This window comes from Apodemus sylvaticus, chromosome 20 (genome assembly GCF_947179515.1).
Source record: "Apodemus sylvaticus chromosome 20, mApoSyl1.1, whole genome shotgun sequence".
In the NCBI taxonomy this organism is placed as follows: Eukaryota; Metazoa; Chordata; class Mammalia; order Rodentia; family Muridae; genus Apodemus; species Apodemus sylvaticus.
The window spans coordinates 5,860,437-5,872,615 of NC_067491.1; the positions used below are offsets into that span (position 1 = coordinate 5,860,437).

Below are 12,179 nucleotides of genomic sequence, written 5' to 3' on the forward strand. Positions count from 1 at the left end.
GCAGACAAAACACCCACATACATAAAATAAATAAATAATAATAATTTTCTAGCCGGGCAGTGATGGCGCACACCTTTAATCCCAGCACTGGGGAGGCAGAGGCAGGTGGATTTCTGAGTTTGAGGCCAGCCTGGTCTACAGAGTGAGTTCCAGGACAGCCAGGGCTATACAGAGAAACCTTGTCTCAAAAAAACCAAATCCAAAAAACCAAAATAAAAAAAAAATTCTAAAAGTTAATTTCAGGTAAACAGCTGACAATTGCTAGTATAGCCTGCTTCTTCTATTTCTGATATGCATATAATAATCTGAAACCCAAGTTTATCTGAAGGTGCTATTTCTCTCTTTTTCAAAAGTCTGGACATCTTAAATGAAGAAGTGCTTGCTCACAGTCTGACTGAATGCTCCATGATGCTCATCAATTCATTGATAGTTCCCCAGAAATTAGGAGGAAGGAATTTGACACAGGTCTCAAGCTGTAGTTCACGGTGGCCTAGAACTCACTTTTCAGTGCTGGGATTGAACTTAAGACCTTGCATATAGTAGCTTGTGCCCAGGTCAACAACAAATCTTTCTGGAGGAGAGACATAGTATAGGTAACCTTCTTAATTTGCCGCATCAATGCATGACAATAGAAACCCCGATCTAATTTAATTCAATTGTTTGTTTCTTTGTATGTGTGGTGTGTGTGCACACATGATATGGAGATCAGAGGACAACTGTTATTCATGTTTTCTCTTCCCACCATGAGAGTCCTGCAGATCAAACTCAGGTATGTGGCAAGCTCTTTCCCCTACTGAGCCATCTCATTGCCCCCCCCTTTTTAAAGATTTATTTATTATATGTAAGTACACTGTAGCTGTCTTTAGATACCCCAGAAGAGGGCATCAGATCTTTTTATGAATGGTTGTGAACCACCATGTGGTTGCTGGGATTTGAACTCAGGACCTTCAGAAGAGCAGTCAGTGCTCTTAACTGCTAAGCCATCTCCAGTCCCACTGGCCCATTTTTTTAAAACAGAAGAAAAGACTGGGTGTGGTGGTGCGTGCCTGGTCTAGTGAGTCCCAGAATCTCTATGTAGCTCCAGCTGTGTCAAAATAAGAACAGGAGAGGAGAAGGAAGGGGATTGGGGGTGGAATGGGAGGTGGGAAGCAAATAGGAAACCTATGTGCTAGTAGAGAAATAAAAAGACACAGGATAGAAGGAAGTTCTCAAGTCAGACATGGTGGTGCCCACATATATTCCCAGCACTTGCTAGGCTGGGGTAGGAAGAATGCAAGAACAGGTTAGCCTGTGTATAAGAACCCCTCCCCCAGACCCCATCTCAAAAGTTAAAATAACAGAAAATTGAAGATTAACTAACCCAGCTCTATGAAGACCTTGTTGGGGGCGTGTGAGTGCACACATTCCCACTGAATTCTTTCTTGCCTCTATGGACCGTCATTTTGAAGCCACTATGGACGCCACCTCCTTGCCTCCAGAGGCTCTGGATGTTGGTGTACTTCCTGAGCTTGCAAGATGCTGCAACCTTCAGAAACAGTGCCAAACAACCAAGGGTTCCTGAGTTAGGAACTCTCCATTCTCATTCCTGGCTTCTGCCCAAGCCTTGGCCTCTGTCACCATGATCCCCAGGTCATGTATTAGGCTCCTTTCTGTCTGTTCCCTTAAGAGTCAAGGAGTGTGAGGGCTGAAGGCTCAGCTCAGCTGGTGTCTTACCGGTTAGGGTTTGTTTTCTAGGCCACTACCCTCTCGCCCTTGCTCCACAGCGGCTAACTGACCCTAGACACTGGCCAGTTTCTGAGCCAAGGCCTCCACCCTATTCTGCCTTCTCCCATCACCCCAACCTCCCCTTGGCTAAAACCTCAAGCCCTGCAGCCTAGCTCTCTATTGACAAGCAGAGACTGCGTGACATTGAGCAAAATCAATTTGACCAACTCTTGGTGTTCCTGCTCTGGGCTGCGGAGGAAGACAAGACAAGAACTCTCTGGGCTTGGCTCTTTGTCCTCCTTTCTTTCTCTCTCTCTCTCTCTCTCTCTCTCTCTCTCTCTCTCTCTCTCTCTCTCTTCTTCTCATGTGGAAATTGGGAGAAGAAAAGAATGGGGACTCTGTCCAAAGGTAACTAGGGCAGTAAACACACAGATACGGAGACCCATATCTAGCTGTTTGCCCTGGACGCTCCTCACCACAGGACCTCTGGCCCTTTGTTTTTGCAAAAGCCGCCCCTGCCTACCCATGTCCCACCCCAACCTTGGAGGCCTTGTTGTTGAAAACTCCATCTGCCCCTGAATGCTGATGGCTGGAAGATAGCTTGTCTTGCCTTCTATTTGGGGACCTGATTATCGCCAGATGGCAGCGCTTTCTGTGAAGAAAGGGAGGGCAGTAGGCTACACCTGTCTGTGTCTTCTCCATGGCGTGGGATCTAGACATCACTTCTGTAGATGCACACCCGTAAAGGCTGACTGGCTCTTTGTACATCCGAGGAACGGAAAGAGGCTGGGCGAGGGAGGATCTGTGTGATTTAAATATGAAAAGAGAGGACGCGATGGTTTGGGAGGGGGTGTTCTGGAATACAGGGAACGGGAGACCCGGTAGGTACTCTTTCCCAGGCAGGCGACAGGCCCACCTTAGACCCCTTATCCTTTCCTGTAGGTGGAGTCTGAGGAGGAACAGACGGGTCGCGTGTGGCGAAGTGAGCTGTGTGGGGAAGGGGTGAGGACAAGGTTATTCGCGAGCCTCCAGATCGAGGAACCAGGTGAGCAGAAGGCAAACTCCACCCTCGGGTGGTCGCTGTCCGGAGGATCACCCCCTGCGAAGGAAACCCCGCCCCCGCGGCTCCTGCGCGCCCCGCCCAGGCCCGCAGCGCGGCTGCAGCGCGAGGGGCGGAGAGGCACAGCGCTGAGAGGACCAGACGCCCAGGTCGCCCGCATCCAGTGCCGCAGGACACCGAAAGCGCATCTTCGCCGGGGCGTCCCAGCTGCTCCCTTGGCCCCAGCGACAGATCACCTGTCCTCCGCCTCGACCCCAGCCCAGCGTTTCCTTCCTCCGGAGCACACGCTACGCTTGCAGTCGGAGACGCGCCCAATCCCTCATCATCGACCACCATGGCGGAGACCAACAACGAGTGCAGCATCAAGGTGCTTTGCCGATTTCGGCCCCTGAACCAGGCCGAGATTCTGCGAGGGGACAAGTTCATCCCCATTTTCCAAGGGGACGACAGCGTCATTATCGGGGTGAGTGCTACATCCGAAGGAAATTAGAGGAGGGGGCGGGATGCAAAAATCTTTTCACCCCCAAGACTTAGTCCCTCTGCCTGTCATCCTACAGCAGCTCCGGGATGCTCAGCCTCCATCCTCGCCGCCGCAGCCCCTCCTCTCCCCTGCATCAGGATGGCTGGGTGTGGCCTGCCTAGGCCTGCAGCCAAGTCTCTGCAGAGTGGGAGGGGGCTCCTTCCCTGTCACCAGGAGCCCCAACTTGTCTTTGCTACTCTCTTGCAATGTTCCCACCCCTTAGAGCCAGTTCCCTACCTTTGTGATGTTTTCCCTCTCCCCTAGAGAAAGCGCGTTTCCCCTTTGTTATTGGCTCGCATCTCTACCCTAACCTCCACGAAGGGAGGGGGAAGGTTAGAGGCTGGGCTAGATCGGAAATGAGGAGTCTAGGGTCTCTGTGGAGGAATGAATGGGAGTGGGTTCTAGAACCAGTCCTTTATCATCGCCTCAAGTAGTTGCTGCCTGGACTTGGGGTTGGGGGGGGGGAGGGAGCACAAATCTGGTGAAGGGTTTTCTGGGAAAGCAATACATGGATGCCACACCCAATTGGAGAGTTAGCCTCTAGCATCCTAAGGGCCTATGTGCCTTTCTATCCCGAGTATAGTATCAAGAGGATTTCAGATCCTCAGCCCTCCCCAGTCAGGGTGCCCAAATCCTGAGTTTGTGCTTATTCACCTCAGTCTTGAAGATCTAATACAATGTAGTAGTTGAGGGCTACCTCATCAGGGCAGCCCTCCCCCAAGGAGATCGTCAGGCCAATTAATACTTTCTGTGTACTTGGTGTTCTGTGCTTAGGACCAAATTCTCAAGATTGCAGTAAGCAGTGTCCATACTTCCATTTTGCAGACAAGGAGGTTGAGGTCCGAGGAAGGTGAATGACTTCCTCTCAAGGTCACGCTGAGAGTCTGTAGATCCGCTAGTCTACAGGACTGAGCTCACGTGTGTGACTCCACAGCTCGTGGTTTTCCGTTATGCCACCCCACCTCCCCAGATTTCTGTCCCATACAGTTATCTGTGGTAGCCTAAAGGGCGGCTTGGTCCCCCTTCCTCCTTTCTTGGGCTGTTAAGGACCTTCAGGGTAAGAGGATCTATAGGGCTTTGGGGGTACTGAGCCGAGAAGTCCTCGTCGGTCTCAGAAGGGAGGAGCAGCTATGAGGGCAGTCCTCAAGGTCAGGATGATTCTTGAGTGCCTTGGTCTACAGTGCTTGGCATAAAGCAACCTGGACGTTCTGAGTCAGGCAAAGCAAATGTGTCTAGAAGCTCCGAGCTCCTGCTGCCCCTAGCCTGTATAGTCACACAGAGTGAGCTCGGTGGCTGTTTTTGCAGGGTGTGTTCATTTGCCACAGGAGGGTATCTCTTTTCGCCTGAGGAACCCTAGGCTTTGCTATTTGGTTAGTGTGGCCGGGTTAAAATAAACTCCCGATCAACCCCAGGGACCCCACCTGGCTGGTTGGCTGGCTTCAAGTGGAGAATTTGCAACAACTTAAAGGCCCCTTTAAGTTATAAAGACTGAAAACCAGGAGGGGGTAGCTGCGGGAAGCAAATCCACTAGGGTCTACTTTAAAGCTAACTTCCCTGTTCCAGATTTTATCCACTATATGAAGATGGGCTCCTTGAAGATGGAGGCCCTTGAAGGCTCCAGTAGGGCAAGGCAACTCCCGCCTCTCCCTTGTTTTCTGCTCCAGCTCTCTCTGGGAGCCAGCGTGGGGAACTGCCTGCCGAGGAGTGGAAGAAGCCAGTCTAGGAAGATGAGGGAGGAGCTGGGGCTGAGCGAGAGAGGATAACTCCCTAGAGCCAGAGCCCTGCTCCCTCCTGTGGCGTGCTCCCCTCTCCTCTGCTCCCTCCTGTGGTGTGCTCCCCTCTCCTCGCCACCCTGCAGTCACTCTAGACTTCAGAGGCCCTTCTGTTCCTGGGCTGCATTTGGCTTGCAGAGGGTGGGACAGCAAGATGGAGAGACTGCTCTGTAGATCTTGTCTCTCTCTCTCTCTGGAGTCTAAGGGGTGGGATTTGACAAAGTCAACAGGCCCTGTCATAGTGGCAGGCTGGTGGCACACAGCGTGTGTGAGCTGTTGTCTTGGTTTGCTCTTTTACACTCAGAATCCAGTCTGACGTTTTCACAGGGCTCATGTGTCTCTCTGGATTTCCTCATCTTTGTTCCAGCCTGGACCACTGCCTCCGTGCCAGATGTGGGGGAGGGGACAGCAAGAAATCAATCAAAGTCAGCCTTTCCCCACCCCCTCTTCAACTATTCAAAGCTTCTTTCCTTGGGTCTCCCAAAAGATAAGTGAATTCTGCTTTGGGGTGTTTTGAGACACGGTCTCTCTGTGTAGTCCTGGCCATCCTGGAACTCATTCTGTAGACCAGGCTGGCCTTGAACTCCAAGAGATATACCAGCCTCTGCCTCTGCCTCTGCCTCCCAAATAGTGGGACTAAAGGTGTGCACTACCCCTGCCTGGATTTATTTTTTATACCACTTATTGTGTTGTATGATGGGTTTGTATGATACTCATGGTAGGTATGCATATGCCACAGCACACACGTGAGGGTCAGAGGACAGCTCTCAGGAGTCAGTGTCCTCCTTCCCCAGTGTAGGTTCTGGGGACTTAACTAATAAGGCCAGGCAGTACCCACAGAGCCATCTCTCTGGTCCGGTTTTGTTCTGTTTTGTTTTTGAGACAGAGTCCAGAACTCTATGTATCCTAGGCTGCACTGTGTTTATCCTCATGTCTCAGTTCCCTGAGTGCTGGGGTTGTAAGCGTGTGCTGCCATTGAGACTTCGAGGGTCCTGAAGGGAAAGTAAGGGTCTCTTTAGCTGTGAGGGGAGTGTCACAATGGAAGATGCAGAGCTGAGGCAGTGTTCACTGTGGCTAGTGTCGCTCAAGCGTTACCGTGGCAACAACCCCCAAAGATGTGCTTGAAGATTTGGGATCTACCAAAGGCTTTCTCAACAACTAAGTAGGTCTCTAGATCCCTAATCTTTGCTCCCCATTAACATCAATTAGCACATGTGATGCAAAACCATAACGGGGTCCTGGGACCTTTCCCCGAGCCAGTGGACACGCTAATGAAGGGAATGCAGAGTGAGTTCAAAGACAGCGTGGTGCCTGACTGTGGGACGCTGTGGAGAGAGTCTCCAGGGAAGGCTAGCAGGAGTGTGGAGCTTGCAGGGCTGGGGGAGAGCATCCCTGAGGCAGGGAGACTGCGGGATATGGCTAATGGAGCAGGCCCCCATTCCGCTTCTAGGGCTTTGCCTTAGCTGGTGTACAATGACTAGGGGGAGGAGGCCCCTGAAGAGATTGGGTAGAACCACTCCTGCTGTGGGGTCCAGGCTAGACAAGGGCACGATAAAAGGCTGGTTCTACCTTGAGAAATGCAACCCGGGGAGAGCAGGGCCCTGGGCAAGCAGAGGGGAAGCTATGAGGAGGAGAAGGAGCTGACGCACGCACGGTGGGTTTTGCTGTTCCTTGGTCACTCTGAGGATGGAAACTGTGCTCGCCGAGTCATAGCTGCGTGACTGTGGGCAAGCTGCTGGACCACTCCGAGCCTCGGTTTCCTTGTTTATAAAGTGAGAATAATAATACTTAACTCCTAGGGTCATTGTACCCGTTCCATGAGACACTGTGTACAAACTGCACCACGCTAACGCTAAGGGGCACGTGACGAGTCATCTCTGCTTTTAGTTTTTGCTTGGGGAGTTGGAGTCTCCATAGTGTGTGTGCGTGCGTGTGTGTGTGTGAGTGAGCGTGTACGTGTCCCTACATACAGAGGCCAAAGGAGGACATCTGTGTCCTCTTCTGTTGCTGGTCACCTGTTCCCTTGAGTCTCTTACTGCCTCTGAAGTTACTATTGTGGCCTGGGTTCCCCTGGGACCCACCTGTCTCTGCCTCCCAATACTAAGGTTACAGGCACACACAGCCATGCCCAGGGTTTACATGGGTGCTGGAGATTCAATCCATCTCTTCTCGCATGTACAGCAGTGCTCTTACCAGATCACCTCCCAACCTCTGTTATTAAAATTGCATTACCGCAGAACACCAATGCAGGTCACAGGGCCATGTGCAGGAATTCAGTTCTCTCTACCTCAGAGTGAGTCCCGTGAATGGAACTCAGGCAATCAGACGCTTGGGTTGGCAGTAGACGCGTTTATCTGCTGAGCCATCTAGACAGCCCCAGTTCATTATTTTTTGAGACAGGTTCTTGCTGTGTGGTCCTGGCTGGCCTAGAACTCACTGCGTAGTCCAGGTTGGTTCACATTCAAGCTTGAGGCCACCTTCCTGCCTTAGCCTCTTGAGTGGCATTGTAGCTATGTGCCCCCAGATAAACAGATTAACAGCTAAAACGTTAGCTGATCGTTGTGGTGCACACCCTGTAAATCCTTGCACTTGGCAAGATAAGGCAGGAGGACTGGAACTTTGAGGCCAACTTGAATTCTACAGAGATCGTATCTTAAAAAAGAAGATGAAGAGGCCAGGTGGTGGTGGTCTGCACTTGGGAGGTAGAAGCAGGTGGATCTCTTGAGTTTGAGGCCAGCCAGCGCTACACAGAGAAACCTTGTCCCCCAAAACCAAAAACCAAACTAAACAAACAAACAAAAGGTGGGGAAAGAATTGCTGAGGAGATGGCTCAGAAGTTAAGAGCACTGGCTGCCCTTACAGAGGACCTGGGTTCAGTCCCCAGAACCCACGTAGGAACTCACAACTGCCTGTAACTCCAGTTCTAAGGAATCAAGACTCTTTTCTGGTCTCCACAGGCACTGGGCATGCAGATGGTACACATACATACATATATACATGTAAAGAAACACTCATACACATACAATAACAGTAAATAAAAGATTTTTTATACGTTGGGTCTCTGCATAAGTCTAATTTGGAAGTGCTAAACAATTTGCCCTCTTATTCATGGTTTTATCCAAACCTCTAGGCCTGTAGTAGCTCTTCCTGTTTATTCAACAAACACAAAGTCGCTGGGTTCCAGAGACTCTGCTTGGTGTTGGGGATTTGGAGGGACGTTGTCCTTGGGAAAATTCTAGATCATCTGAGTGGTGATCTGAAACTTCAGAAGCCTGGGCGGAGGCAGCAGTGGACCATCAGAAAGGCACCCTACTGGCAGGGCATGGCCACCATGGTGCTAATTACAGCACTTGGAAGTCTAGTGGCAGGAAGGAGGACTGTGAATCCCCGGCTGTCCTGGGCTACCTAGCAAGGTCCTGTCAGAAACAAACAAATGGCATTTACCAGCTCAGTGTTAATTTTCTTACCTTCCAATAAAGATCCTTTATAGCACACTATAGAGCAGGCAATGGCGGTACATGTCCAGCGCTCTGGGAGCAGAGACAGGCGAATCTCTGTGAGCTCCAGGCCAGTCAGAGCTACACAGTGAAACCCTGCCCCCAAACCAAAACCAAAATCAACACATCACGACATGCCAACAAAACAAAAATGACGTATAGCTCAGACTGACCTCAAACTCTTGGTGATCCCCCTGCCTCAGCTGCCCAGTGCTGAGATTACAGTCATGTACCACCATGGTTAGCTGATGAAAATCTTAGGATACATTACTTAAGATGGAGGCAGGAAGACCACGTTTGAGGCCATGGGACTCAACAATATAATAAAAAGAGCTAGAAATTGGAGTTGAGGGGCTCCGACAAGAAATAGGAAGTAATGAGGTCATAGCATTTGTCATGGTTGATCACAAGAATGGTAAATGCACCCATTTCTTAGGTCTTGAGTGTCTTTTATCCTCCTCATGGACTCCACAGCCCCTCCCATCCTCTCTCTCCCCGCTCCCTTCCAGCCTGGGCTAATGATAAAGGGATTCCAGGCACTCCTCGGCTTCAGCATTTGGAGAGCGCCCGCCATTTTATCCATCCAGTGCTGGAATCCTACCACTGGGAATGTTTTGAACGAGTGTGTGTAGATTTGCGCGTGTTAGTTCCTGTGGTGGTGGTGGGGGGGGGGGTGAGGAGGGGAAGGTGGAGGGAGGCGGGAGGGGCCGGGCTGGCTGGAGAGTTATATTTAGTCCCCTTTGGCTGGATGCCTGGCTCCAGGCAGCATGGTGGAGAATCATTGGTGGAGAAGAGAGGCACATTATTGGTCCGAGATGAACGCGCTCTGTTTCTGTTTCTGGACACTGGGTGGAAGAAACATGGATGTGGATTAAAGTTAGAGAATTAAGGTAGACTTTAAAAAATAACATTGGAAACAATGCAATTATAAAATTAACACATAATTGTTGGCAAAGTTAAAGACAAAAGCAGAAGATACAAAAAAAAAAAAAATCAACCTCACTTCACCATTCTAAGAAAAGAATTATTTCCTGTTTATTTTTGTTGTTGTTGTTCTTTGGTTGGTTTGAGGGGGGAGTTGTTCTTGATGTTTTTTAACTCTTTAAAGACGTCTAAATTACATTTTAACTTATTTACTCTGTGGGTGTATTGTGTATAGGCATGCTTGTGTACCATGGCACCCAGAAGGTCAGAGAACCACTTGCAGAAAACAATCTCATCTATTTTTTTGTTTGATTGGTTTGGTTTTTCAAGACAAGATTTCTCTGTGTAGCCCTGGCTGTCCTGGAACTCACTCTGTAAACCAGGCTGGCCTCGAACTCAGGAATCTGCTTGCCTCTGCCTGGTGTGTGCACCACCACTGCTCAGCAACAGTCTCATCTATTGTGTGGGTACTGAGGGTTTCCCTCTGTAGCCCAGGCTGGCTTCCCAACAACACCTTTAAAACAGGCTCTCTCTCTCTCTCTCTCTCTCTCTCTCTCTCTAGCCCAGGCTGACTCAGCAGTTCTGCTGCAGCCTCCTGAAGTGCTAGGATTAAAGGTATGGGCCACCACACCCAGAATTTCATATATTCTCAGAATATGTATAGGTAATTTATAAAGTTGTATCATAAATGATATGTGTTCATATACTTCTGTAAGATTCTAGATTGAGTCTAGCACTTGTTAAGATCTCATTCTACCACTGAGCTATAATCACAGCCCCATTAAATATTTTACACAACTTTTATTCTAATATTTATTTTCAAACAACCTTGATATGTAGTTTGTATGGAAATCCTCTTGCTGCAGCCTCCTAAGTACTGGGGTTATGGGCATGTACCAGCATGCCTTGCTTATCTTATAATTTTGGTGTTTGTTTGTTTGTTTTTCTTTTTTTTTAAAGATTTATTTATTTATTATATGTAAGTACACTGTAGCTGTCTTCAGACACTCCAGAAGAGGGTGTCAGAACTCATTACGGATGGTTGTGAGCCACCATGTGGTTGCTGGGATTTGAACTCAGGACCTTTGGGAGAGCAGTCAGTGCTCTTAACCGCTGAGCCATCTCTCCAGCCCCTTGTTTGTTTTTCTAAGACAAGGTTTCTCTGTGTAGCCCTGACTATCACTCTGTAGTACAGCATGGAACTCACAGAGAAACACTTGTTTCTGCCTCCTGAGTGCTGTAATTAGAGGCATGCGCCACCCCTGCCCAGCTCATTTTCTAGTTGTTAATCTAATCTTTCAATAAGTTTTACAGAAAGATGTAGCAAAATTCAAATATTAGAAAATCTATAATGAAAAGTAATCTTCCCTTGTACTTCTCATCCTTAGCCTCTTTCTTTCAGAAAAACACTACTACCGGTTCTGTAGACACTTCCAAAAACATATACACTTACAGTCAAGGTATACATTGAACCTGTGCACACAGGTATACATTGTATACACTTACAAGCAAGTACCTGCACACAATATATTCAGTTAGAATCAAGTACAAACTGGGCAGTGGTGGCACAGGCCTTTAATCCCAGCCCTTGGGAGGCAGAGGCAGGGGGATTTCTGAGTTGAAGGCCAGCCTGGTCTACAGAGTGAGTTCCAGGACAGCCAGGGCTACACAGTGAAACCCTGTTTTGAAAAAATAAAAAATAAATAAAAAAATAAAAACCAAGAATCAAGTATATAAGTACAACTATACAACCAAGCACATATGTACATATGTACATGCATGCTGTCTTAGTTAGGGTTACTTTTTTTTTTTTTTTTTTTTGGATTTGGTTTTTTCTTGAGACAGGGTTTCTCTGTATAGTCCTGGCTGTCCTGGAACTCACTCTGTAGACCAGGCTGGCCTCGAACTCAGAAATCCACCTGCCTCTGCCTCCCAGAGTGCTGGGATTAAGTACTTTGTTGTTGTTGTTGTTTTTGTTTTCTGTTTTGTTTTGTTTTTTTGTTTTGTTTTGTTTTGGTTTGGTTTTTTCGAGACAGGGTTTCTCTGTACAGCCCTGGCTGTCCTGGAACTCACTCTATAGACCAGGCTGGCCTCAAACTCAGAAATCCGCCTGCCTCTGCCTCCCAGAGTGCTGGGATTACAGGTGTGTGCCATCACCGCCTGTCTTAGAGTTACTATTGCTGTGATAAAACACCAAATTAAAGTGCAAAGAGTTTATTTGGTGTACGTCTCTCCTCAGCACTGTTCACTGGAGTCAGGATGGGAACTCAGACAGGACAGCAACCTGGGGCTGATGCAGAGGACATGGAGGGGTGCTGCCTATTAAAACACAGGACCACAAGCCCAAGGCTGACACCATCCACGATAGGCTGCACCCCGCCCCCATCACTAAATAAGAAAAAGCTCCCCAGGCTTGCCTGTAGTTTGATATTATGAAGGCACTTTCTCATTATGAAGTGAGGCTCCTGCCTCTCAGATGACACTAAAACTAGCCAGCACACATACATTTCTTGTATATATGCTAGCATACTATACATGCTATTTTGTGCTTTCAAAAAAAATTACCTTTGAGCCTTGGAGATCTTTCCATATCAGCACATAAAGTTTATCTCATCCAACATGGGAGCAACGGAATAACTGTTGTCTGGAGTAGTCTGGGAGGCTTCTCTCCTAGACACTGACTCCTATCCCACACATGTTTC

The 12,179-nt window shown here is 48.6% G+C and overlaps 1 protein-coding gene across 1 annotated transcript in view; it reads left to right on the forward strand.

The window, feature by feature from the left end:
* Positions 1–2,765: 2,765 nt before the first annotated feature.
* Positions 2,766–12,179, forward strand: part of Kif5a (kinesin family member 5A) — a 33,849-nt gene continuing 24,435 nt past the window's right edge. The window contains exon 1 of the mRNA XM_052165750.1: positions 2,766–3,227. Coding sequence (XP_052021710.1) covers positions 3,099–3,227 — 129 coding nt within the window. The 5' untranslated portion in view covers positions 2,766–3,098. The remainder of the gene's footprint in view (positions 3,228–12,179) is intronic.